General features: G+C 51.7%; 2 protein-coding genes across 3 annotated transcripts in view; both read left to right on the plus strand.

The window, feature by feature from the left end:
- Positions 1-8,102, plus strand: part of Eml2 (EMAP like 2) — a 30,355-nt gene extending 22,253 nt beyond the window's left edge. For both annotated transcript variants that reach the window (XM_041653834.1, XM_041653835.1), the window contains 8 exons: positions 2,184-2,315; positions 2,763-2,830; positions 3,189-3,277; positions 3,473-3,570; positions 4,130-4,217; positions 4,606-4,701; positions 5,452-5,582; positions 7,706-8,102. In XM_041653834.1, coding sequence (XP_041509768.1) covers positions 2,184-2,315; positions 2,763-2,830; positions 3,189-3,277; positions 3,473-3,570; positions 4,130-4,217; positions 4,606-4,701; positions 5,452-5,582; positions 7,706-7,831 — 828 coding nt within the window. In that variant the 3' untranslated portion in view covers positions 7,832-8,102. The remainder of the gene's footprint in view (positions 1-2,183; positions 2,316-2,762; positions 2,831-3,188; positions 3,278-3,472; positions 3,571-4,129; positions 4,218-4,605; positions 4,702-5,451; positions 5,583-7,705) is intronic.
- Positions 8,103-14,490: 6,388 nt separating this feature from the next.
- On the plus strand, positions 14,491-25,538 carry Gpr4 (G protein-coupled receptor 4). Its single transcript, XM_041654003.1, has 2 exons — positions 14,491-14,605; positions 23,648-25,538. Exon 2 carries the CDS (start codon positions 24,359-24,361, stop codon positions 25,448-25,450), a length of 1,092 nt encoding a protein of 363 aa, XP_041509937.1. The 5' UTR covers positions 14,491-14,605; positions 23,648-24,358; the 3' UTR covers positions 25,451-25,538.
- Positions 25,539-26,278: the final 740 nt, after the last annotated feature.

Raw genomic sequence — 26,278 nt, forward strand, 5'->3', positions numbered from 1 at the left:
CCACCACATCTGGCTTGAATAGCAGGACTTTCCTGGAGCAGGAAAAGACCCTTAACAACCTCTAGGAATATTTAGTTATATATATTTGTTGTTTTGAGACAGGATCTTTCTATATAGCCCAGGCTGGCTTCAAAGTCAATCTTGCCTCAAGCTTCCTAGCTGTTCAGATGTACAAGTGGGAGCCAGCATTCCCAACTGTATTATTTATATATTAGTAATATGTGTTAATGTAGCATAATTGTGATTGATTTATAATATCAAATCACAATATCAATTTTGCCTGGGGCTATGGTTATTAACAACATACTGATATTTTCGGGGCTAATAATTACTGGTCACTTTTATTTTCTGAGGACCTTCCTTAAGCTAGCCTGTTTGCCACTTTCATTTGTTTCTTTCGTGTAGTGCTGGGAATAGAATCTAGGGCCCCAGACATGCCAGGCAAGTGCTTTTCCACTGAGCCACGCCCTCAGCCCCTCACTGGGGGATTCTAGGCAGGGGCTTTACCACTGAGCCACACCTCAGCCCCTCACTGGGGGATTCTAGGCAGGGGCTCTACCTCTGAGCCACACCCCAGCCCCTCACTGGGGGATTCTAGGCAGGGGCTCTACCACTGAGCTACACCCCTAACCTCTCACTGGGGGATTCTAGGCAGGGGCTCTACCACTGAGCTATATTCCCAACGCTTTTGGTTCTTTTGGGTTTTGTTTTTGTTTTTTGACTTTTGAGACAAGATCTTGTATAACCCAGGCTGGCCCTGAACTAGCTATCTACCTGAGAATGACTTTGAAGTCCAGATCCTCCTACCTCTACACCCTGAGTGCCAGGTTTCTGTTACAGTGCCTGGTTTGTGTGTAGCACTTTCTAGTCATGTTCTGAGGGAGCACAGCAGTGTTCTGAGGGAGCACAGCAGTGCTCTGAGGAACATGGGGTAGCTGGCCACATTGTAGAGAACAGGAAACTGAGGCTCCCAGCCAGGCATGTGGCATACACCTGTATTCTCAGCAGTCAGAGGACTACACAGTTGGAGGGTTTCTGTGACCCAGCCTCGTCTTGACAAGAAAGGGAAGCCCTGTCTCAAAATCTCATAGGGCTAGGAAGATGGCTTGGTTGGTAAAGTGCTTGCTGTATAAACTTGAGGACCTGAGTTTGATTTCCCCAGAGCCCATATATAAAGACTGAGCATGGGAACATGCCTAAAATTCAAGAACTGGAGAGGCTGAGGCAGGCTGGTCCTCGGGGCTTGCTAGCCTTCCTGCCTATCCAACTTGGTGTGTTCTAGGTTTCGAGGACGACCCTGTTTGAAAAGTAATGGAGTAGAGGCCATTAGGTGGCTCAGTGGGGAAGGGTGCTTGCCACCAAGCCTAACAACCTGGCTTCGGTCCCTGGAAACTTCATGTGGAAGGAAGGTGTCGTGCAGGCCTTGACAATACCCTGACACCCACAAAGTAAATAATGCATAGATAAAGGAGCAAGAGATAAAGATACTTAACGCCCACTTCCGGCCTCTGCACTCAGGTTACACATGTGCGCACGCACACACACACACACACACACACACACACACAAAACACTGAGGTTCCAAGGTGAGGTCAGCTGGCTAGGTGACTGGTTCCTCTGTGTCCTCCATGTGACCTTAGATGTCCCAGCTCTGTGACTCAAGACAAAATCCACTAGGTTTTCCCAGATCCATAAGGCTGAAGTCTGGGAGGTGTCTAGCCAGGGTGGATGGAACCTGTGTGGCCACTGAAGGCACATTCTGAGCCACCCTCCTCTCCCTTCCATTCTACAAAGGGGAAAACAAAGGTTTTGTGGGAAGGGATAGGATTTGCTTCAAGACACGGGGTAGCCAGAGTCAGCCCCCATCACAGGAGAACATGCCTGCGCAGAAGGGGATTGCCGGGTCCTGGATGCTGGTCTAGCACTTCCTTCCTTCCTTCCTTCCTTCCTTTCTTCTTTTTTTTCTTCTTTTTGGTTTTTCAAGATAAGGTTTCTCTGTGTAGCCGTGGCTGTCCTGGAACTCACAGAGATCTGCCTGCCTCTGCCTCCTGAGTGCTGGGGTTAAAGGCATGCACCACCACCGCCCGGCTAGTGCAACCTTTCTTTCTGGCATCAGAGCTGGCTAGGGGAAAGACCAGCTTTGCCGCCTCCTTCCTGTCATCTTCTGTCTCTCCCTCCTGCAGGGACACGTGGAAGAGCTGTGGGGCCTGGCCACGCATCCTAGCCGGGCTCAGTTTGTGACCTGTGGGCAGGATAAGCTGGTGCATCTGTGGAGTTCAGAGGCCCACCAACCCCTGTGGAGCAGGACCATTGAGGTAATGGGATGGGAATGCAGATATAGGAGCCTGCAGAAATTGCTGTTGTTCGGACCTCGGGGCTTACCACATCTGGATACTACACATGATCTCTTTAAGAAGGGTATCTTGCCAGGCAGTGGTGGGTGCACACCTTTAATCCCAGCACTCAGGAGGCAGAGGTACTCAGATCTCTGAGTTCAAAGGCCAACCTGGTCTACAGAGTGAGTTCCAAGACAATCAGGGCTACACAGAGAACCCTGTCTTGAAATGGAAAAAAACAAAATGGAAAAAAAAGGCATCTTGCCAGGCAGTTCTTCTGTTAGCATGCTCAAGAAACGGGAATGGCCCCTGGTGGTTTCTGGAAGGCGTGGGAGAGCAGAGAGGACCTCAGGCTATGCTAGGTTCTGAGGCTAGGGAGTACCTAGATGGTCTTTGGGACCCCACCTTTTTTCTCTTCCTTCCCAGGACCCTGCCCGTTCGGCTGGCTTCCATCCCAGCGGCTCTGTCCTGGCAGTGGGCACAGTGACCGGCAGGTACTGCTGAACAGACCAGATCTTTACCAGTTTCTTTTTCTCTTGCCCTAAAGCCCTTAGAGCCCCTCACATTCTAAACCCACTGCTTCAGTCCTAAGGGCCTGCCTGTAGCCCCGCCCCTTGCAGCCGGTGTATCCCCGTGTGGGGCTCTGCTCACCTATTTGAAATGGCATGGACTTCTAAGTGGCAGGAGGACAGAGAAGAGGAAAATGTTGTTCAGCTCTGTCCATCCTAGCCTGACCGCCTGACTCCCCACTCCTCACTGTCTGGCTCCATCCAAGGTAGCCTGGTCCCGCCCCTCAATCCTGCCCTGCCTTATCAACAACAACTCATCCCCCACCCCCCCACTCCCTTCAAGGTGGTTGCTACTGGACACAGACACCCATGACCTGGTGGCTATCCACACAGATGGCAATGAGCAGATCTCCGTGGTCAGCTTTTCCCCAGGTAGGCCTGGGATCATGGTGAGGCAGGGTCGTTGGGGGTGAAATGCAGATTGGGGGGGTGAAAGGCTATAGTTCCCCCCATGGGAGGGGCTAGTCATGGAGGGAGGCGGAGCCTGGGACTGTGGAGGAGGGGATGAGTCTGGGAGAGAAGGGGGCAGAGTCTGGGTGCCTCCTCATAGCCCCTCCCCCTCCCCAGACGGGGCGTACCTGGCTGTGGGCTCCCACGACAACTTGGTGTACGTGTACACGGTGGACCAGGGTGGCCGCAAGGTCAGCCGCCTGGGCAAGTGCTCGGTGAGTGGGCAGTGGTCCCCAGCCCGCGCCACCACCCCAACCTGTGGGGTGCAAAATTAACCATTTTTCTACCCCAAGGGAACCACAGCATCAGAACTCAGCTGATTTTTTTTTTCTTGCCCTGACTATGTCAAGGCCTCTCAGATGGCCCCCATCCTCATCTCTTACTGTGTTCTAAGTAGCCCCTTTGTGAAGCCCAACCCTCACTTTCCAAGCCCCGCCCTCATTTGTAGCCCCGCCCCTGCATCCTAAACCTCTCCCTCCATCCAAAGAGCACCTCTGTGTAGCCATGCCCACCATGTTCAAACCCCACCCCCTGTGTGGAGTTTTCCCCATTGTCTGAGCGCTTTTTGTCAGCCCCACCCGTCATGGTCTGGCCCCGCCCATAGTAGTCTGGCCCCGCCCCTACTCTCAGAAGGCCTTTGTATCCTCCCCCCCCCACCCCCAGCCAAACGTGTTCTCACTCTGTATATTTTGCCTCCTAATCCTGACTTAATCCATCCCCTCTCCCTTACTCAACCCTCTCCTTTGCTCTAAGTGACCCTTGCGTCCCCTGCAGGGCCATTCCAGTTTTATCACCCACCTGGATTGGGCCCAGGACAGTACCTGCTTTGTCACCAACTCCGGAGACTACGAGATTCTGTACTGTGAGTTCTCTGACAGTGGCCAGATTTCTTTCTTTTGCCGCTTCATTTGCATATGATTTACATACAGCTCCTGTTTCCTTGAGCTAGTCTGAGCTGATCTGATTTGGAAATTAGCAATCTCTAGCTCGTGATTTCTTTCCCAGTGCATCCTATTTTCCTTCTGCTTTAACAATGAACAGAAGATTTTTATGCAGAAGGTACCCAGCTCAGGTTTTGGCATGTCAGCTCCAAAAATCCAGCCTTCAGCTGGTCCAGACAGACAGAAATAAGCTCAGGGACCTTTGTTTTGACCCCTCTGTCTTGGACCTCAGTGCTAGTTTATCTGGGAAACAGACTGGTTATGGCAGATCTTCAGGCCCTGAACATCTCTTCCGATTGTCTATGCCAGGGGATGCCGCCACCTGTAAGCAGATCACCAGCGCAGATGCCGTGAGAAATGTGGAATGGGCTACCGCTACTTGTGTGTTGGGGTTTGGGGTGTTCGGTAAGTTCTGGAATGAGGAAGGTCCCACTGAGTACTGGAGCTCTGAGAAACCCTCACTGACTGGGTGGTATTCTCGAGGAAGGGCAGAGCGAAATGACCACTGAGGTCCCTCAGAGCTATAATGTAATGAGACTGAATGCTTAGGGCACCTGGCTCCGAGGGCTCCATGCTGAAGCTCCGTCAGGTCCGCAAGCCGTCATCCCAGGCGGCAGGAGCACCATTGGCCTGCAGGAGCAGTGCTGCAATAGCACACAGTGCTGCAATAGCACAGTGATGATGGTGGTCCCAGCTCTGCCCTTCTGCAGCTCACAGTGCAATGAAGAAGGCAGCTGCGCCTGAGACAGTGTGGCTGTACAGGGAACTGGCTGGGGGACACATTTGATGGCACTGCGGAGGGAGTATTGGCCGAAGCCTTTGAAGTTAGGAGGATCTATCTCCTGGAGGGAGAGCCAATTGAGCTGAGACCTGGTGGGTCAGTCCACGCCCCAGCCCCTCACTAGGATTCTAGGCAGGGGCTCTACCACTGAGCCACACCCCCAGCCCCTCACTGGGGGATTCTAGGCAGGTGCCCTACCACTGAGCCACATCCCCAACTTTTTTCTTTTTTTAACTTTTTGAGACAAGTTTCAATAAGTTATCCAGGGAGGTCTTTAACTTCTTCCTTTTGCTTCCCATAGCTGGATTTACAGGCCTGTGCCACCATGCCCAGTAGTCAGTCATCTTTCATCCCTTCCCTTGTCATGTCTACAGGGATCTGGCCCGAGGGGGCAGATGGCACAGACATCAACGCTGTGGCCCGCTCTCATGATGGGAAGCTGCTGGCTTCTGCTGATGACTTTGGCAAAGTGCACCTATTCAGCTATCCCTGCTGTCAGCCCAGAGTAAGTCTCTCTGGGGCCTGAGGGGTGGGAGCTGGCACTATTCACTCCTTTGTGGGGATGAGAGCTCAGGCTTGCTTGAAAGTCCCTATATAACCAAGGGTGACCTCAAATTCCCACCAATTCTCCTGCTTCTTTCTCCTAGAGCTAGGATTAAAGATGTGTAACATTAAGCCAAGTTTATGTGTTGCCAGAGGTAGAGCCCAGGTTTCCTGGACCTCTCAGCTCCTCCCTAGTCTGATGTTCATCTTTTCACTTTCTTTAGGCAACTCATTCCTCTCTGGACCTCAGTTTCCCATATCTGTAGGAATGTCTTAACTGCCCAGAGTCCTTCAAAGGGTTCTGAGCCACAGTCCGTATCTCTGAGGTTTCTGAGTATTTTCTCTGTACAAATGATCACCTACTGTGTGCCTGGGCAAACAAAATCTCTGAGGTTCCTGTGCATGCCCGAGCACACCCTTAATCCTAGCACTCGGGAAGCAGAGGCAGGTGGATCTCTATGAGTTCGAGGCTAGCCTGGTCTACAGAGCAAGTTCCAGGACAATTAAGGCTACACAGAGAAACCCTGTCTCAAAACAAAGCAAAACAAGACAACATGAGGCTATTGCCCTAGACTCTAGGGCTAGGGTTTGGGTTCCCAGCAACTGTGATTTCCGTACAGGCCGAGAACAAGGACCAGCTTCTACAGAACCAAATGCCCGGAGCTGCTAGGGACTGCTCCTGCTACAGAGCTACCCTTTTCTCTTACTGAAGCAGAGTTAGGATTTAATGAAGATATTTTAATGTAATTTAAGCATGAGGGAGACACTCAAAAGAAAAATACATCTGAGAACATGAATTTGGCCTTCTGACTTTTCCTTCTGTTTCTTCTTCTTCTTCTTCTTCTTCTTCTTCTTCTTCTTCTTCTTCTCCTCCTCCTCCTCCTCCTCCTCCTCTTCCTCCTCTTCTTTTTCTTCTTCTTCGTCTTCTTTTTTGTTTTTATTTTGCTTTGTAGACCAGGCTGGCCTCAACAGAGATCTGCCTGGCTCTACCTCCCAAGTGCTAGAATTAAAGGTGTGTTCCACCATCACCCGGATACTTCTGGGCTCTTCAAAGAAGAGGAAAGGGGGCTGGAGAGATGGCTCAGTGGTTAAGAGCATTGCCTGCTCTTCCAAAGGTCCTGAGTTCAATTCCCAGCAACCACATGGTGGCTCACAACCATCTGTAAAGAGGTCTGGCGCCCTCTTCTGGCCTTCAGGCATACAGACAGAATATTGTATACATAATAAATAAATAAATAAATAAGAACAAAGAAGAGGAAAGTAAGCCATACCTGACTGTGGGCATGCGTTCCTCATAGAGACTCATCATACCCCACTCTCTATATATACATGATGGGAACTGATTCAGTACAGGCAGGTTATATCTTATATCTATCCTTTATCTATCTTCAGTGCTGGGGATAAAATCAAGGGCATCATGCATACTATGCAAAGGCTACCCCTGAGCTACACCCCAGCCCCTCACTGGGGATTCTAGGCAGGGGCTCTACCACTGAGCCACACCCCAGCCCCTCACTGGGAGATTCTAGGCAGGGGCTCTACCACTGAGCCACACCCCAGCCCCTCACTGGGGGACTCTAGGCAGGGGCTCTACCACTGAGCCACACCCCAGCCCCTCACTGGGGGACTCTAGGCAGGGGCTCTACCACTGAGCCACACCCCAGCCCCTCACTGGGGGATTCTAGGCAGGGGCTCTATCACTGAGCCACACCCATGTACAAATGTGTACTCTAACACACATTTATTTGTGATTAAAAATTAAGCCAGGAGGTGATGGCGCAAACCTTTAATCTTAGCGCTCAGGAGGCAGAGGCAGGCAGATCTCTCTGAGTTTGAGACCAGCCTGGTGTACAGAGCGAGTTTCAGGACAGCCAGGGCTACATGGAGAAACCTTGTCTTGCAAAGCAAGCAAAAATTAAAAGGAAGCAAGGGGATTGTGAGCTTTAGGACTTCCTGAAGTATAGAGTAAAAACTTGTAGCTCACACACACAAAAAATGTTAATGGCTTTGAAGAAGAAAATGACAGTGGCCTCCAGGTGGCATTTTTCATCTGACCTCTTCCTTTCACCTGTTCCCTTCTTACAGGCCCTCAGCCACAAATACGGTGGACACAGCAGTCATGTGACCAATGTGGCCTTCTTGTGGGACGACAGCATGGCCCTGACCACTGGGGGCAAAGACACAAGTGTGCTACAGTGGCGTATAGTCTGAAACAAGGGTGTGGGGCCAGGGTAGAGTCCTGTGCCAGGACTGAGTTCTATTTTTGGGAGATGTCTATTGCGGAGTAGAGTAATATATACCCAGAGTATGTCTATAGAGAGCGGCTTATGGGGGTGGGCGGGTGAGTGGACAGACAGGAGTCTCTATTTATCTGGGTGGGAAGAGTGGGTCACCATGCCTTGGGGAAGCCATTGGTGTTTGGTTTGGGTGGGGTTTTTTTTTAAGTTTATTCTTTTATATTATCCAGAAATACAGACTTATGCACTGAGCTGTCTGGAGTCTTGGTCTGTGTATTTGGTATGTGTGGGAATTGAAAGGTGTGTGTGTGTGTGTGTGTGTGTGTGTGTGTGTGTGTGTATTGTATAGGTCAGAGGTCAAAATCAGATGTTGTCCTCAATTGCTCTCCACTATATTGTTTGGTTTTCTGAGACAGGGTCTCTCTGTGTATTCCTGGCTGTCCTGGAACTCTCTCTGTAGAAAAGGCTGGACTTGAACTCAGTGAGATCTTTGGTGGAAGAAGAGAACCAACTCCTGAAAGTTGCCCTCTGACCTCCACACCTGCACCCTGACACACACTCATGAGCATGCTTCACTTCCACACACACACAAGACATGAATGAATAAGGAAGTGTCATAAATGAGAATACATTATTTACAAATAAAAGGGCTGGGAGTGGTGGCACATGGTGTGGTGAGTCCGGGCCAGTCAGGGCTACACATTGAGATCCTGTCTCAAAAACAAGCAGAAGACAAAGAAGGAGAGGGGGAAAAGAAGAGTGAGGGAAAGAAGAAGGAAAGGAAGGAAGAAGGAAGTCTGTATTTCTTTCTCAGTCTCAACAATGAGGTGATCTCTTGGGAGGGAGGGATGAACACTGAACATTATAAAATGATGGCCTCCTCTTTTAAAAAGCCTTTTAGATTTATTTATTATTTATATAAACAGTACTCCATCTGCATGTATGCTGCAGGCCAGAAGAGGGCACCAGATCTTATTACAGATCTGGTATTTGAGCTATCATGTGATTGCTGAGAATTGAACTCAAGACCTCTGGAAGAACAGTCAGAGTGCTCTTAACCTCTGAGCCCTCTCTCCAGCCCCTTAAACTTTTTCTCTTTCAAGATAGAGACTCCCTGTGAAGCTCTGGCTGGCTTGGAACTTCCTATGTAAGCCAGGCCTGCCTCGAACTCACAGAGATCTGCTTCTAATTCCCAAATGCTGGGATTATAAGTATACACCACCATGTCTGGGAGCAGTAGAGAAATATACCCAACTAGTCTGAGAGCATCGTCCAGTCAAAGGCTGGTCAAGAATAAAATGCTCCTTACATTAATCAAATAAGTAAATGAATTCCATAAGCAGCATTTATAAATGGTGTTTATATATGTGTATATGAGTATATATATATGTGTGTATATATATAGTGTATGTGTGGATTTGTGTATGAGCACATGTGTATATGTGTGTGTGTGAGTATATGTGTGTGTGCAAATACGTATATGCCTTGCATGAGTAGTATGTCTGTGCATGAATGCATATGTATGTATACATGTGTGTGAGCTCATGAGTGTATATATGTGTATGTGTAATTGAGTGCATATGTATGTGAGCGCATGTGTGTGCATGAGTGTATTTGTGTGTGTGAATGTATATGTGTATATGTATACATGAGTATATATATGTGTGTGTGAGTGCATGGTTTTGGATACACTGGTAACCAAGACAACCTCAGCACTACCTCGTGACAAGGAAGGTTTGAGCGGGAAGGCACACCTGTCTCAGAAGATGCTGACTCTGACTAGAGAGGAGGTGATGCACACGGAGGACTCACAGAAAGGGGCGAGAGACAGACCTTAACACAGAAAGATGAAGAAGGAAACGTCCCAGTGGAAGCTCGGACATGTGTTGTCTCCTCCCAGTAAACTCAAATAAAGCCTTCTTGGGGCTCCAACCACCTGCTGGCTCCTGTCATGGGCCTTGAGGACTCGGGACAGATCTGTGTCTATTTTACTGACTTTGAAGCCTGGGTGGGAAGGGACAAGATTGCCCTCACTTTTACTATCTCATTGCCCAGTGCTGATGTAGAAGCAGGAACCTGGGCACTGAATGACAGTGAAGGTGTGTTTGAATAGCTAAGTGTGTCTATTGAGTTCAGACTCTGGGCAGGGCCTGGGGAGATGGCTCGGTCTGTAAGGTGCTCCCTGAAGGGCAACAGCAGTCTTGGGGAGTTCACTTACATCCCCCTTGCAAAAGCTCATCCCTGCTGGGCTTTTTAGACTGCTTAATCCCTCATACCGCGGAATCATGGCTCTCCCCCAGTACCCAGCCACTCCCTACCTGTTGTTACATGCAACAACAACTCCATCCTAACCGCAAATGGGGGCAGGAGAGGCTACAGAGGGAGGTTCCATCTGCAGGAGAGCCCTCATCCCTCCAGGGTAAACACTTGCTGCTGCAGCCTGTGGAGCACCCACACCTATTATAACCTCTAACCTGTGCCCTTTGGGACACCTCAAGTCTCACTGGTTCCCCATAGGAACTTTAGTAGAATGTGCCTCGGTTTTTCTTGGGGCCTTGGGAGGAGGGGTAAACCTTGCTTATGTCTTCCCCCAGGAAGGAGTTTTAGCAACACCTCGAAAGCATGAGGTCCCAAGTTCAGATCCCGGGCACCCATGTGAAGAGTTGGAGGATGAAGGCAGAAATCCCAGGGTAGCTGGGGGCGAACCTGAACTTTTTTTCTTTTTCTTTCCTTTTTTAAATTTTATTTATTTATTTTGGTTTTTCGAGACAGAGTCTCTGTGTAACCCTGTCAGTCCTGGAACTAGCTATGTAGACCAGGCTTGCCTGAAACTCAGAGATCTGCCAGCCTCTGGCCCACGAGTGCCAGGAATTAAACGTGTGAGCCATCACTGCCCGGTAAGCTTCTAGGCTTTTAAAGGCCTGTTTTCTGGCATTCTTGTGTCAAGCCCTTCTTTCCTCTCACAGTCGTCCTGCCGTCAGGTCCTTTCCCCCTCACCCCCCACCCCCCCAACACATTAACTTCCAGACTCCTAGTAGTTCTGGGCAGGTGATAACTGCTAACAACCGCTTTTCCCTGAGGGTTCTTGATGCTTCGTCGACCCCTTGTGGTCTTCTTTGGATCTGCATGTGAAGCTATGCCTTGAAAAGTCAGTTGGAAAGTTGCTGGTGATTCTCCACGCATCCCTTCAGAGTCACTCTTGCCGTTCATCTCCCTGAGCTGGTTCGTGAGCGACTGCCTTGTGCACGGCCTCTACCCAGCGACTGTCTTTTGCCTTCTCTTATGCCTCCCAGTCCAAAAGTAGGGGGAGAGAAAGTTTCCATTCCGCGGTCTGCATTTGCACTCCAAAGGCTCGCCACAGGTCCTCTCCAGTTTCTAGCTGTCTTTCTAGAAACTGTCCTGTAAATGCTCCCAGCGAAGCTCAGAGAAGAGTTGTGTTTTGCCTGCCACGAGTTGGAATGATGATTTGAGACAAATTTAGGGTGCGCCAGAAGAGGAGGGACCCTACCCCCACCAGGGGGCACTCTGACCTGCTCTTTAATAAAAGCTCACACTTGTAAATCCCAGTACTCTGGGGTGGAGGCTGGAAGATCAGGAAGAAGATCCGTAGCTGCGTGTGAGGTTCGAGGCCCGCCTGGGCTGTGTGAAACCACGCCTCATCTCTTAGGGTTTATATAGGGTAGCCATGACTCTTGCTTGAACCTGTTCTTTTAACTCGCCAGAATTGTGAGCGAGGTCTCCGCTTGGTGATTAACCCTCTATTTCCTACGTCCTTCAAGTTCCTGAAAGAAGGGAATGATACGGTTCAGAGAGATGAATGAGGTCACCTGCCCAAGGTCACACAGCAGTAGCACAACAGCGTCCCCTTTTTATTTTAAGTTATTTGATTTGTCTGAAATTGTAGAATGGGAGAAAAGTCATCCGTGGTTATGAAGAAAGAGGATACCGAGGAGATGGCTGTGAGTCAAGCGTTGCTGTGCAAGCATGGAGACCTGGCGTGGGACTGGAGAGGTGGCCCAGCGGGTAAGAGCACTGGCTGTTGAAGCACAATTAATAAAAACTCAGAGACAGATATTGAGGTCCAACCTGAAGGTCAGAAAAGCAAAGCAGCCAGCCACTGGCTCTTACCTCAACCTCAGTCTGAAAATAGTGATCCTGCCTCCAGGAATCCTCAGAATGAGACTGTGCCTGAGAGCTGTCTCCACCCATCTCATATTCCTCTCTAGTTCTGGGTTTAAGGGTGTGCACCACTACTGCCTGGTGATTCCTGGGAATCAAGGTGTATGTCCGTCCTTGCTGCCTGGTCTGTAAGGCTGGCCAGTGTGGCTGTTTTACTTTCCCAATCCCCAGGCAAACTTTATTTATTAAAATACAAATGAAATGCCACTATTACAGGCTGCACTCCTAGAGGACACAGGTTCAGTTTTCAACACCTATACTGCTGCTCACAATTGTCTGTAACTGTAGTTCCAGAAGATCCAAGCCCTCTTCTGGCTTCTACAGGCACTGCAGGTACATAGTGTATAAGGACAAAACACCCACATATATTTAAAAAAAAAAAAAAAGCAGCCCAAGAGTGGTGGCACACACCTTTAATCCCTGGCACTTAGGAGGCAGAGGCAGGCAGATCTCTGAATTTGATGCCAACCTGGTCTACAGAGCAAGTTTTAGGACAGTGAGAACTACACAAAGAAACACTGTCTCAAAAAACAAAAAACAAAATAAATAAACAAAAAAACTTTGTATATTACAGCTGTCGAGATGACTTTGTAAGCAAAGTCATTTGCCAAGCCTGAAAACCTGAGTTTGGCTCCTTGAACCCACGTGAATGTGGAAGGAGGGGCTGGGGTGTGGCTTAGAGGTAGAGCCCCTGCCTAGAATCCCCCAGTGAGGGGCTGGGGGTGTGGCTCAGTGGTAGAGCCCCTGCCTAGAATCCCCCAGTGAGGGGCTGGGGTGTGGATCAGTGGTAGAGCCCCTGCCTAGAATCCCCCAGTGAGGGGCTGGGATGTGGCTTAGAGGTAGAGCCCCTGCCTAGAATCCCCCAGTGAGGGGCTGGGGGTGTGGCTCAGTGGTAGAGCCCCTGCCTAGAATCCCCCAGTGAGGGGGTGGGATGTGGCTTAGAGGTAGAGCCCCTGCCTAGAATCCCCCAGTGAGGGGCTGGGGGTGTGGCTCAGTGGTACAGCCCCTGCCTAGAATCCCCCAGTGAGGGGCTGGGGTGTGGCTCAGTGGTAGAGCCCCTGCCTAGAATCCTCCAGTGAGGGGCTGGGGGTGTGGCTCAGGGGTAGAGCCCCTGCCTAGAATCCCCCAGTGAGGGGCTAGGGCTGTGGTTCAGTGGTAGAGCCCCTGCCTAGAATCCCCTAGTATGGGACTGGGAGGGAGGCTCAGTAACAGAGCCCCTGCCTAGGGTGCATAAGGCCATTGGTCCCACCTTCTACATCACTTAGGATAAAATATGTAAATTAGAATTGGTAAACATTACTACTGTTTTTTGAAGGGCTGTATGCCAGGTGGACCAGAAGTCCTTGTGTCTATAATAAACTCTCAGGACTGATCTGTGCAGGAAGTGATGACCATGATAAAAGGGGCAAGGCAATTCTTTGGAGCACTTACACACTCCCTGAAAATAATGGGGAGTTCAGTACTAGGCAACAGACACAAGGCAGCCATCCACCCCAACACAAGAGCAGCCTGCCTCTTCCCAGCCAGGCTGAGAAGGGCAAAGAAGACCATAAAGTGCAGTCTCAGCCAAGTGAGAGGCTGAGGTGAACTGTGGGGGACATTGAGCTTCTAGAGTGCAGGCTGGGGTACCCTGGACAGCCCAGTAGAAACATTTTAAATATACAGTCTCATTATTTGGCCTCAAACTCTCAATTATCCTCCTGCCTCAGCCTCTCTAGGGCTGGGGGATTACAGGCATGCACCACTTGCTCAGAATGACACCATCGTCTAGATTTGACCTTATATTCTCTGTGATGTGACCTGCTGGATGGTGCCTCACCACTTTGACTGCGGAGGAAACTGAGGCCAGGCCTATGATCTAACTCACACCCCCACACCCCCACACCCCCTCCCCAAGGCTCCTTCCATTTGTGGCCCTGATGTCTGAGGTGGACACTTAACAGATTGCCATTTAAGCTTTTGCATTTTTACATTTCTTTATCTGAGGCGGCTTGGCCCGTGACAGTGTGGAGGTCAGAGGACAGCTTTGCAGGAGCCATTCCTCCATTTGGGTCCAGGAAACTGAGTTCAGAGTTAGCTCCAATTGCCTCCGTCTGCTGAGACATCTCACTGCTCCCTTAACAGACCCCTTTGTCCTCAGTCCCTTAGAGGGACACAGAGAAGGTTATGAACTGAAGCTGGCAAGGAGGGGACTCTCCAAAGACGGGAATGTCAGGAAGGAGGGTCCCAAACCAAGCTTCCCTTCCCAGAAGCAGATTTACATTGAAAGTGTGGAGCTGGAGAGAGGGTAACTAAGGGGTTAATAGGACGCAACCTTTAAGCAGCAGGTGAGATTGCCAGGGTTGAGTTCTTTGTAAGGGTGGGGGAGCTCGGTGGGGTGCAGGGGAACGGCAGAGGAGGGGTTAACGGGGGGCGGGCCCGGCTGGGGCGGGGCCTGGGCTCCCGACTCCAGCCCGGGGCCAAGGGTTGTCGCTGTCTCCTGCCCCGCGGGGGCGCCCGCCGGGTCCCGCTCTGCGCAGAGACCGGATAGGGTCGCGGACGCCGGTCGCCCAGCTCAGCCGTCGCACAGGTGGGTGCTGCCCCTCCATTCCTAGTCTTCCCCTTTCCAGGTTCAAGACTTCTGGGTGGCCGCTCCGATGCCTCAGTCTCCCCGCACTGTCTCCTCCCTGCCACTCAGCTCTGCAGATCTTATCTTTCCTATATCTCCTTCCTCTCCTCTCCTCCTCTCTCTGGGGTCTCTCTCTCTCTCTCTCTCTCTCTCTCTCTCTCTCTCTCACACACACACACACACACACACACACACTCACTGAGAGAGAGACAGAGAGCGAGAGAGAGAGAGAGAGAGAGAGAGAGAGAGAGAGAATGAATATTACCAAACAATTCTTGGAGCTCACTTTCTTGCCCACATTGACCACAAGCTCACTGCAATCCTCCTGCTTCAGCTTTCAGAGTAAACCGGGATTATATGTGTGGGTCACCACACCCGTTCCACCCGCTGGCATTTGTGGGACAACCCCAGGCTAACAGGTTTTCCTTGAACTGGCCATCCTCCTTCCTCAACCCCCTAAATGTTGAGGCTGTACCTAGGTGTTCTTCAGCAACAATCCCGGGCGCTCTACTTCCTTAGGGTCTCCCTGTCTGCTTCTGGGTACCTTCTGCCCCAACCCTGGCCTTCGCACCCCCGTTTATGTGGGACCCCTCCTTCTCTCTGCACATCCCCAACTCTTTATCCATCGCATTTCCGTGAGACTCCTTCCCCCACCGGGCTTTCTGATCTTGTTGTTCTCTGGTGCTCTCACGCTCCTGTGGCGGCTCCAGCCTCCCTTGTCTATCTGTCGTCTCTCCCTGAATCCTACAACATCGCGGAACTTATTTCCTTCAGGTAGTGAGGCCCTTTAGGATTGGGGTAGGGGTCAGTGGGATTGCAATCCCAGACAAATGGACTCTGAGTGACACCATGACCCCAGTGCCCTCTTTGTAGTCACCCCGTGGCTTCTGAGGTCACACCTACCCCACCCTCCTGTTTCAGGAATTCCTGGCTGGGGGGGAGTTAGACTTCCTCCACTACTTCCTCCCTTCCAGGATTTGGCTGGGTCTCTGTTAACCCCTTCCTGCTTTGTCTCACTCCCCTTCCCTGGGACTGAACTCTGTACCCCACTCCTCAACTAGGGAAAAGGATGGATCCAAACTCTTTGTGTGTGTGTGTGTGTGTGTGTGTGTGTGTGTGTGTGTGTGTGTGTGAGAGAGAGAGAGAGAGAGAGAGAGAGAGAGAGAGAGAGAGAGAGAGAAGCTGGATGGGCATTGGAGGCACTGGTGAAAAAGATGGTGAACACCCCTGCAGTCTTTCTAGAGCCCCTAATGAGCTACACCCCCCCCCCCAACCTACCTAAAGGGCTCCCTACCATCCCGGTCTCTGCGGCTGGACTTGTCTTCAGGTTTGGGCACCACTGGGATCCTCCTGGGAATCCATAGGTGAGACAGGTGGAGGAAGAGTTCCCAAACTCGGACCACCCAGGAGCCCTGGGGCCTGGAGTGTGGCACCTGCCAGTTACCCTAGTATGTGGAAGCTAGAGATAGAGGATAAGAGTTCCGGGCGACCTGGCTATATGACACCTTGTCTCAAAAAAAAAAAAAAAAAAAAAAAAAAAAAAAAAAAAGTCTTGTAGTGGCACATGTAACCCAGGCTGGCGTGGGGGAACCTTGGTCTGAGTCCAGTCTGGGCCGAATGAGACCCTGCCTTCCAGTCTTTGAATGGTGGGACCTAGGATGCTGAGACCCTCTGAGACAAGCACAACCTGCTGGTTCGTGGTATTCACGGCTGGATGCTACAAAAGACATGTGGGAACCATGTAGGCCATGCCCCTCCATTTTACAAGCGGAGAAACTGAGGCCCTAGAGCAGAAGTGAGTTATTGCCAGCCCCGGGGGCTGGCACTCTTGTCCGCAGTAGCCTATAGCCGGAGACCTGGGTTCCCTTGGCCATATCTGGATACCTGGATTCTTGGACTAACGCTAAATCGGATTAATTCGGGGCAATGAGGTCCTCCACTAAGTGAGTAGGGAGCGGTGCCAGATTTGGGTCTGGGTGGCTGGTGGCGAAAAGGGAGAGTTTGCAGCGGAGCAGAAAAGGTATTTCTGAGGGCTTGCAGGTGGAAAGGGAAAGGGACCAGAGGTGGCCTGCTGGGCTTGGGGGGAGGAGTTTCAGGGGTAAAGAGACAAACCGAGGGGATTAACTCCACCCCTGTCTCCTGACACCCCCCCTCCAAGCCCACTCAAGGTTCAACCAGGACAGGGCCTATAATTTGGTTTGTGTCTAGACAAATAATAACTCAGCTGGTGCGAAAAGGGAGGGACGAGGCCAGGCCGTGAGCAAGGGGTCAGAAGCAGCATGGCTTCCTAGACTTTCTCCCTGAGGTGGGAGAATATCGTTTTTGGGGGGGGGGGCAGTTGAAGGTGATGATCAGCTATCCTGACCCCACACCCGGCCTCCGTGAACTTTCAGCTGCCCGATCTCAGAATTCATTTTTTTTAAGTCAGAGTAAAAATGGGGAGAAAAGAGGAAGTGGGGTTCACCTATTTACAACGCGTTCCCATTTCTGCAAAGAGTGAAAAGGGAAACGTGTATTCATTTGCTGGAAAAAAGATAAAAATCACCCAGAGTTTAATAATAGATTATGAAAGTCATAGCGTGTGTTTTATTTTTTTAATTTTTTTTTTTTTTGAAATCATAGAGGGTTCTAACAATAGAACTTCAGAATCTTGGGCCGGGAGACGCCTGGAATATTGGAAACTGACAAGGGTGCGTGCTGGCAAAAGCGAGGATAATAATAACAGAAAGCAAAGAACCAAGGCTCTAGAATGTTAGAACATTCGACCCCAAACAGGGCTGGTCATAAAAACCTCGGGACTTGAGAACCTTTGGATTCTAGAATGTCAGCAGGGTAGTTCTAACAGTTCCACATTCCTGCTGGTTGGTGTGGGCGTAGCAGCCAGGGTAGGGGTGGGAGAGAGACGCTCCTTAATAGAAATGGGGAAACTGAGGCCCAGCCAGGACATGGAGAGGCCCGACTGCACCCCCGTCACCGTTTCCGCCTGCTGCCACGCACCAGGTGGGCAGCGAGACACGCTGATCATATTTCAGCTTTAATGAGCCGACCGGAGCTGGCTGGTCCCCTGGGGCTTCCAGAATGGGGAAGATTGGGAGCCCACGGTGGAGGGAAAGAGGGGGAGCCAGCCTAGTGGCTTCGGAAACAAAAGTGGTGGGTGGGCTAGGGGGTGGTGATGGGGAGGCTCCTATCGTTTCTTTCTCTTGGCTTTTCAACCCTCCATGTCTTTGAATCTTGCAGGATTGGGGGGCAGGGGTGTCTTGTAAGACCAGGGATTTTTTCTGATTTTAGTGGCTGAGGTCTGCAGGGACTTGGGGTTCAAGCTAACCTTTCCTGTCTCCCACAAATTAAACTTATCCTTCCTGCAGGAACCTGAGCTTGGGGGAGCACGACTGTAAAATTTGGTCATGCACCTCCCCAACAAAGACTCACTAAGGTTAAGATAACATTGACTCCAACTGGGGCTGGGCAAGAGGTGAAGGGGCCACTTCAGCCACGGTGGGTCAGTGTGTGTGTGTGTGTGTGTGCAAGGTGAGTTCTAATTTGGGATCTAGCAGAGGATATTGGTGTCTTCACCCACACCCACACTCAGTTTTGAAGTCTGAACCCAATGCTTACTGTTTGCACTAGACTGCCGAGCCAGCCAGCCCCTAGCACCCACCTGCCACTATTCAACTCTGCGGCCACAGGCACACAGGGCCTTCTGGGCTTTTAGTGGGTGCTGTGGATTTGAACTCAGGTCCTCTTGCTTTCACAATGAATGGTCTTACCTACTAGCCATCTCCCCAGCCTCCACAGTCACTTTTATAAAGGTCCCTATTTGGTGTGGTGGCGCACGCCTTAAATCCCAGCCCTCAGGAGGCAGAGGCAGGTGGATCTCTGAGTTCAAGGCCAGCCTGGTCTACAGAGTGAGTCCCAGGACAGCCAGGGCTACACAGAGAAACCCTGTCTCAAAAATAAGATCAAATAAATAAATAAATAAATAAATAAATAAATAAATAACAACAGCAGCAAAAACCCCAAATTCTCATTTTTGACAGATTTCCAAAGGGGTCTGAAGCCCCTAGAAAGACAGGAGAACGGGAATGAGAGGGAAAAAATAGAGAGGGAGACACCTTTTAGCTCAAAGGAAAAACAGCTGGAACTTAGTTTCCCCATATGCACCAGGAAGAAAGAGCTTCCTGTCCCAGCTCACCACTTGAGCCTGTACCGTGGACTTCTAAGAATCAAGGTTCTGTGATGACTTGGGGGTGGGGGGGTTACGGTGGCCAGATGTCGGGCAGGGAAGAAGAAAGGTCGGGCTGTCCGTCTGTCTGTCCGTGCCTTTCTGCCCAATGCCTAGCTTCCCTATGACTCAGGTAGGCTGAGGACAGGGTGGATACCAGACTCTGTTCCCTGGGAGGAAATTGGCAATGGGAAGTTCATTTCCGTTGCCTGCCAGGAATGTTTGCTGCTGTGTACCCGTTCCAGTCTCAGCAGGGACCTGGGGCTGTGTGTGTGTGTGGGGGGGGGGGGGGGTGTTCAGGGGACGTGCAGCTCTCCATCAAGGGCTTTTGTGTGGGTGCTGAGAATCTGCACGCAGGTATCACCTTGCACTCTGAGCCACATCCCTGGTCCACTAATTTCTTTCTCTTTACCTTTGGAGACAGGGTCTCATTTATCCCAGGATTCATCCCAGGGCTCTATGCATGCTAGGTAAATATTTCACCAGCTGAGCTATATGCCTAGACAGAGCTCTTTCTTTTGGTGGGTCATGGGGATTGAACTCAGGACCTCATGCATGCTAGAGAAACACTGTGCTGATTGAACCACACCCCAGCATCCACTGTGAGACTCTGGGCAAGCGTTCTAAAATTGCACTATATCCCCAGTCCCAAGTACTGCACGTTTTACTGACAATAATTTATTTTTTTCAAAGATGTCCTTGTGTGATGTGGTTAGGATAAAGACCGTACCTGACTTCTGCAGAAATTAGGACTTCTAGAGGCAAAGGATCCCCTTGATGTCACAAGAGGAAGGAGGGAGAGATGAAAAGAGAGATGGAGAGAAAAGGAGAGAGAGAGGAGAGGAGAGATGAAAAGAGAGATAGAGAGGGAGGCAGAGAGAGAAGAGAGGGAGAGATGAAAAGAGAGTAGGAGAGAGAGAGGGGAGGGAGAGGGAGAGATGAAAAGAGAGATAGAAAGAGGGAAAGGAAGAGGGAGAGGAAGATAGAGGGGGGAGAGAGAGACAGACAGACGAGAGAGAGAGGACAGAAAGAAGGGACAGAGGAGGCAGAGACAGAGCAGGAAAGGTTTAGTGAAGTCAGGCGGTGGTGGAGCAGGCCTTTAATCCCAGCGCTCAGGAGGCAGAGGAAGGCGAATCTCTGAGTTTGAGGTCAGCCTGGTCTACAGAGTGAGTCCCAGGACAGCCAGGGCTACACAGAGAAACCCTGTCTTCAAAAAACAAAACAACAGTAACGACTTGGCCTGAGTGGGAGGTTTTGATTGACGGTGGACTGGGCTGGTTCCCATTTGTTTACCCAGGAACAAACCCTTCCCATTCCATCTCCAAAGGGCCCAGAAGTTTCCACCTCTGGGGTGGAGATGGTAGATGTCTAGGGACTGGCTTTAGGGATCAGGACACAGCCTGACCTTTTCAAGTCAATTAGGAGGCAGATGGATCCTGTCCTTTAATCTCCCAGCACACAACTTCTTCCCCCTAGGTCTCCCCAGGACTTGTCGATGCCTGGGGTGCAGTGAAGAAGGAGGAGAGCCATGGTGGAAGGAGGGCTGGAGGGTGGCATGCCCTCTCCCGACTTCTGGAATGACTTCTGTACCCAGGTGCTTGTTGAGCACGACTGTGGGCAAGGCCACGTGACACTCAAGGTCCCTGTCCCCAAGATACAAGTGCTGTGAAGGGATAGATGGTTGTGAGGGTGAAGTCAGGAAGAGAGTGTGGAGAGATCCGTGGTGAAGGAAGTTCATTGGCTTGGAGAGTGCTTAAGGGAGAAGCAGGTAAGGCAGCTCAGGCTAGCTGGGAAAAGTCTCCTTCCTTACCTGTACCAAGCACCAGGAGTTTCCGTTTTTTCCCTTAAGTCCATTCGTTTATATGGCAGCTAGAACCTAGGACCATGCACATACCAAATCAATGCTCGACCACTGAGCCATGCCCTCAGCCCCTCACTGGGATTCTAGGTAGGGGCTCTACCACTGAGCCACACCGGGGTTCTAGGCAGGGGCTCTACCTCTGAGCCACACCCCAGCCCCTCACTGGGGGATTCTAGGCAGGGGCTCTACCACTGAGCTGCATCCCAGCCCCTCACTGGGGGGTTCTAGGCAAGAACTCTACCACTGAGCCATGCCCTTTGCCCCTCACTGGGGGGGTTCTAGGCAGGGGCTCTACCACTGAGCTGCACCCCAGCCCCTCACTGGGGGGTTTTAGGCAAGAACTCTACCACTGAGCCATGCCCTTTGCCCCTCACTGGGGGGGTTCTAAGCAGGGGCTCTACCACTGAGCCACACCCAAGCCCCTCACTGGGGGATTCTAGGCAGGGGCTCTACCTCTGAGCCACACCCCAGTCCTTCACTGGGGGATTCTAGGCAGGGGCTCTACCTCTGAGCCACACCCCAGTCCTTCACTGGGGGCTTCTAGGCAGGGGCTCTATCAATCACTGAGATACTCCCCCAGCCTCTTGGAAGCCTTTGGAGGTTCATGAAGAAAAGAACAAGAGCAGATTCCTTTAGCAACATCTTCCTGGCCACCTTGGGAAGTGAATTGAGGGAGGGAAAGTGGCAGGACAGATGCTGTCCCAGGCTCCTGAGCAGCGAGGGCAGCATAGAGCCAGCAAGAGTTTAGAGAGCCAGGCATGGATCAGGGTCCATCGGAAGGTAAAGCAGGACAGACTTTCCTTGGGAAAAAGAAAGACGTAGACTTCTGGGAATTTGCTGTGTGAGTCCAGGCTTATTCCTTGTCCTCAGTGGACTACAGTATCCTCCTCTGCCCAGTAGATTTAACCAGCTTCTCTCTGCTCGCTCGCTCTCTCTCTTCCCCTCCCCGCCCCTCCCCACCTCTTTTGAGGACCGGAGACAGGTGTTATGTGCCGAGGAGAATGCCTGGAGGAGGAATTCTGAAATCCATTTCACTCCTTTCACCATGTGGCTATGGGGATAAAGCTAAGGTTGTCAGACTTGGTCGCCAGTGCCTTCCCTGACATAAGCCATCACACGGGCCCCTCAAATGGTGGTTTTCAAGCGTGTCCTTGGAATTTTTCAGATGTGACTTTTCAGCCTCCACATTATTCCACCCAGGCCACATGGACTTGCTCCTTTTACTATCTTAGATCGGATTTTCATGTATGATCTCATTTTTATGGTTTTCTCTCCTTTTTCTTCATGACAGGGTTTCTCTGTGTAGTCCTGGCTGTCCTGGAACTCACTCTGTGACCAGGCTGAGCTCAAACTCAGAGATCTGCCTGCCTCTACCTCCCGAGTTTAAAAATGCTTTTAAAGCTGGGCCAGGTGTTGCTCGCCTCTAGTCCCAGCTCTCAGGCCAGCCTGGGCTAAACAGTAAGACCCAATTTCAAACAGTCCAACAAGCCAGCCGACAGATGGGTAGAAGCGATAGCCTGGTTGGTAGAGTGCCTGCCTAGGATTCCCGAGGCCAGGCTATCAGCCCCACGTCTGTGCACTCCTGTGAGCTGAACACTGGAGGAGGAGGCAGGAGGAGTGAGGAGTTCAAGGTCATCCCCAGTGAAGTAGCAAGTTCAAGGCCAGCTTCGGCTGCGGGAGACTCAGCCCTGCAGTGGTGGAATTTAATCCCAGCACTCAGGAGGCAGATGCAGGCGGACCTCCGTGAGTTTGAGGTCAGGCCTGGGCTACAGAGCAAGTTCCAGGACAGGTCCCCAAACTTGTAGAGAAACCCTGTCTCAAAAAACCTGAGAGAGAGAGAGAGAGAAAGAGAGAGAGAGAGACTCAGAGAGAGAGACAGAAAAAAACTAATGTACAGACCATCAGGGGCTTGGTGCATGAACATTCTCTGCTCTAAATTTGTAGAGCATCCCAGAAAAAAAAAAAAATAGGGAAGGTGGTGGATGGATCCAAGGTCCTCACTGGGACAAAGGGAAAGGAGAGGGCTGTGAGGACCCCTGCTGACGTTAGCCCCAGGCTTCTCCTGGTTTCCTGATCCTGACCTTTCCAGAGTCTACAGCTCCTGCTCTGTCGCTCTGTCCCACTGTCAACCCCAGGGCTCCTTTGTGTCCAGGGGACTAGAAACCGAAAGGCAGGCTGGGAAAAGAATTGAGAGTCCCACCTTGAGCATCAGGACCTTGGACAGGTCTGGAAGGCACCTCTGGCTTCAACTTGTCAAGTTCTCTCCCCCCTCTCCCTTCCTCCCTCCCTCTCTCCCTTCCTCCATCCCTCCCCCCTTCTGCTCTCGCTCTCTCCCTCCCTCCATCCCTCCTCCCTCTGCTCTCCCTCCCTCCCTCCCTCCCCTCTCTCTGCTCTCGCTCCCTCCATCCCCCCAACCCCCACCCCGTGTCCGCATGTTTGCTATGCTACACATGTGGGCTTCAGAGAACAACCTGCAGACTTGGTTATTTCTTCCACAGTGTGAGTGCCTGGACTCAAACTCAGGTCGCAAGGTCTGGCAGCTCCTTTACCTGCCGAGCCATCTCCACACACCTCACCCTTCGCTGCTCTTCTGAGACAGGTTTTCATGGCTTCAGACGAATGTGTGGGGAGTATAACTGAACTCCTGACCCTCCTGCCTCTACCTTCTGACTGCTGGGATCTAAGGCACGGGACAATGTGCTCAGCATGTTAGGTCTTTAAGATGTGTTTGGGAAGCCCCACTGTTGTCTGACACACACACACCCCAGTCCCATGCTCTTAGGAATCTATTCCTTAGGGTGGTACTCCAGCAGTTTTTGTTGGGACGTCCCCTTTCTCTTCCACAGGAATAATGGGACGGTATGGGGGAGGCCAGCATGGACGAACATGCCTGCTTCCCCACTGTTTTCTCTCCCCACAGACCTACCCAGCTCAGCTCTCCATGTGGTCGTGAATGGGACTCCATCTCCACCCCTTGAACTCCTCCAGCAGCAACTCTTCCGAGTTCTTCTACCCACAGTCCTCTTGTGCTCCACAGCTTACTCATCTTCCTGTTTCCAGCATCCCTTCCCACAGTCCCCAGCCTTAGCCAGTCCTTCCTCTTTGTCCATCCCCAGAGGACACTGTGGTGACTTTACATAGTTCTCTGCTTCCTGCTGGCGTCCTAGCAGATGCAGTACTCCAAGCTGCATCTTCCCAACTCAATGCTCTCCTGTGTTATTTCCTGAGTCTTCTAGAACATTCCATCCCATTGGTACTTAATCGTGCCCATGCTTACTCCCTAGGACCTCAGTGAGCATGGTACCTGTGGTGTCTTCAACTCCTCCATAAACACCGCCTTCATCTGTTTTTTTTTCCCTGCGCACCCATCTTTATGTCTGATTGCTTGCACAGACACTCCCATTGACATTAGAGCCACTTCTTGTCCAACCTTCATCCTGTCCTCTCAAGTTGTCCTTTTGCTTAGCCTTCCACAAAACAAACCTGGAACTCTGTCCTCGTGAATCATCTCCTATGATGTTCCCCTGAGCCTCCAAAGAGGGGGCTCAGGGGGCCCGATGGCCTCCCGCCCCCTGTGGCCCTGTAGCCCCAGTGGGCCAGGGGAAGAACCTAGGAAGCCCCAGCGCCCAGGATGGGCAACCGCACGTGGGAGGGCTGCCACGTGGACTCTCGAGTGGACCACCTCTTCCCGCCATCCCTCTACATCTTTGTCATCGGGGTGGGGCTGCCCACCAACTGCCTGGCTTTGTGGGCGGCCTACCGCCAGGTACGCCAGCGCAATGAGCTAGGCGTGTACCTGATGAACCTGAGCATCGCAGACCTGCTTTACATCTGCACGCTGCCGTTGTGGGTCGACTACTTCCTCCACCACGACAACTGGATCCATGGCCCTGGCTCCTGCAAGCTCTTTGGCTTCATCTTCTACAGCAACATCTACATTAGCATTGCCTTCCTGTGCTGCATCTCGGTGGACCGCTACCTGGCCGTGGCCCATCCGCTGCGCTTTGCCCGTTTGCGCCGGGTCAAGACAGCGGTGGCTGTGAGTTCCGTGGTTTGGGCCACCGAGCTGGGCGCCAACTCGGCACCGCTCTTCCACGACGAGCTCTTTCGAGATCGTTACAACCACACCTTCTGCTTCGAGAAGTTCCCCATGGAGAGCTGGGTGGCCTGGATGAATCTGTACCGTGTCTTCGTGGGCTTTCTTTTCCCCTGGGCACTCATGTTGCTGTGCTACCGCGGCATCCTGCGGGCCGTGCAGAGCAGTGTGTCCACGGAGCGCCAGGAGAAGGTCAAGATCAAGCGTCTGGCTCTGAGCCTCATCGCCATCGTGTTGGTGTGCTTTGCACCTTACCATGCCCTCCTGCTGTCTCGAAGCGCTGTCTACCTGGGTCGGCCCTGGGACTGTGGCTTCGAGGAGCGAGTCTTCTCCGCCTACCACAGCTCCCTGGCCTTCACCAGCCTCAATTGTGTGGCCGACCCCATCCTCTACTGTCTGGTCAATGAGGGAGCCCGCAGTGACATGGCCAAGGCCCTGCACAACCTCCTGCGTTTCCTGGCCAGCGACAAGCCCCAGGAAATGGCCAGTGCTTCCCTCACCCTGGAGACACCCTTGACCTCCAAGAGGAGCACCACCGGCAAGGCCTCCGGAGCCATCTGGGCAGTGCCTCCGACTGCCCAAGGGGATCAGGTGCCGCTGAAGGTGCTGCTGCCACCAGCACAGTGAGCTCCATCCTCATGCCCCACCCCTCCCTGCTGAATGCAAATGTATGTAAATATGACCGTGTGAATCGTAAAACAAGGGGGGAAAAGTGTTTTTTGTGTCTTTCTCAGTCATCTTCCACCATGACCCCCAATGATTCGCTTTAACTAGCAGGGCCTGATGGGGGAATGACACAGTCCATATCAGTGGGCTCCCACAAGGGAAGTCAGCCTTGGAGAGTTTAGGATGAGGTGATAATTAAGCCAACTGTTTCTAATAGACAAAGACAGAAGAGCCTGGCTGATGGTACAGACTTGTAACCCAGCTACTTGGTAGGCTGAGGAAGGAGGACTTGGAAGTTCACGATGTACTTGGACCACAAAGTGAGACCCTGTCTTGAAAGGCTAAGCACAACAAAGCCTGGGAATGTAGTCTAGCCACAAGTGTCTAGCTAGAATCCCCAGTGAGGGGCTGGGGTGTGGCTCAGTGGTAGAGCCCCTGCCTAGAATCCCCCAGTGAGAGGCTGGGGTGTGGCTCAGTGGTAGAGCCCCTGCCTAGAATCCCCGGCGAGGGGCTGGGGTGTGGCTCAGTGGTAGAGCTCCTGCCTAGAATCCCTGGCGAGGGGCTGGGGTGTGGCTCAGTGGTAGAGCTCCTGCCTAGAATCCCCCAGTGAGAGGTTAGGGTGTGGCTCAGTGGTAGAGCCCCTGCCTAGAATCCCCCAGTGAGGGGCTGGGGTGTGGCTCAGTGGTAGAGCTCCTGCCTAGAATCCCCCAGTGAGGGGCTGGGGTGTGGCTCAGTGGTAGAGCCCCTGCCTAGAATCCCCCAGTGAGGGCTGGGGTGTGGCTCAGTGGT

The sequence above is a fragment of the Microtus oregoni genome, unplaced genomic scaffold (genome assembly GCF_018167655.1).
Source record: "Microtus oregoni isolate MIOR12 unplaced genomic scaffold, Mior012 000006F_ref0000085, whole genome shotgun sequence".
Taxonomy (NCBI): domain Eukaryota; kingdom Metazoa; phylum Chordata; class Mammalia; order Rodentia; family Cricetidae; genus Microtus; species Microtus oregoni.

Bases quoted from the DNA above. Each gene is read 5' to 3' on its own strand.
- Gpr4 (XM_041654003.1), top strand. From the start codon at position 24,359: ATGGGCAACCGCACGTGGGAGGGCTGCCACGTGGACTCTCGAGTGGAC.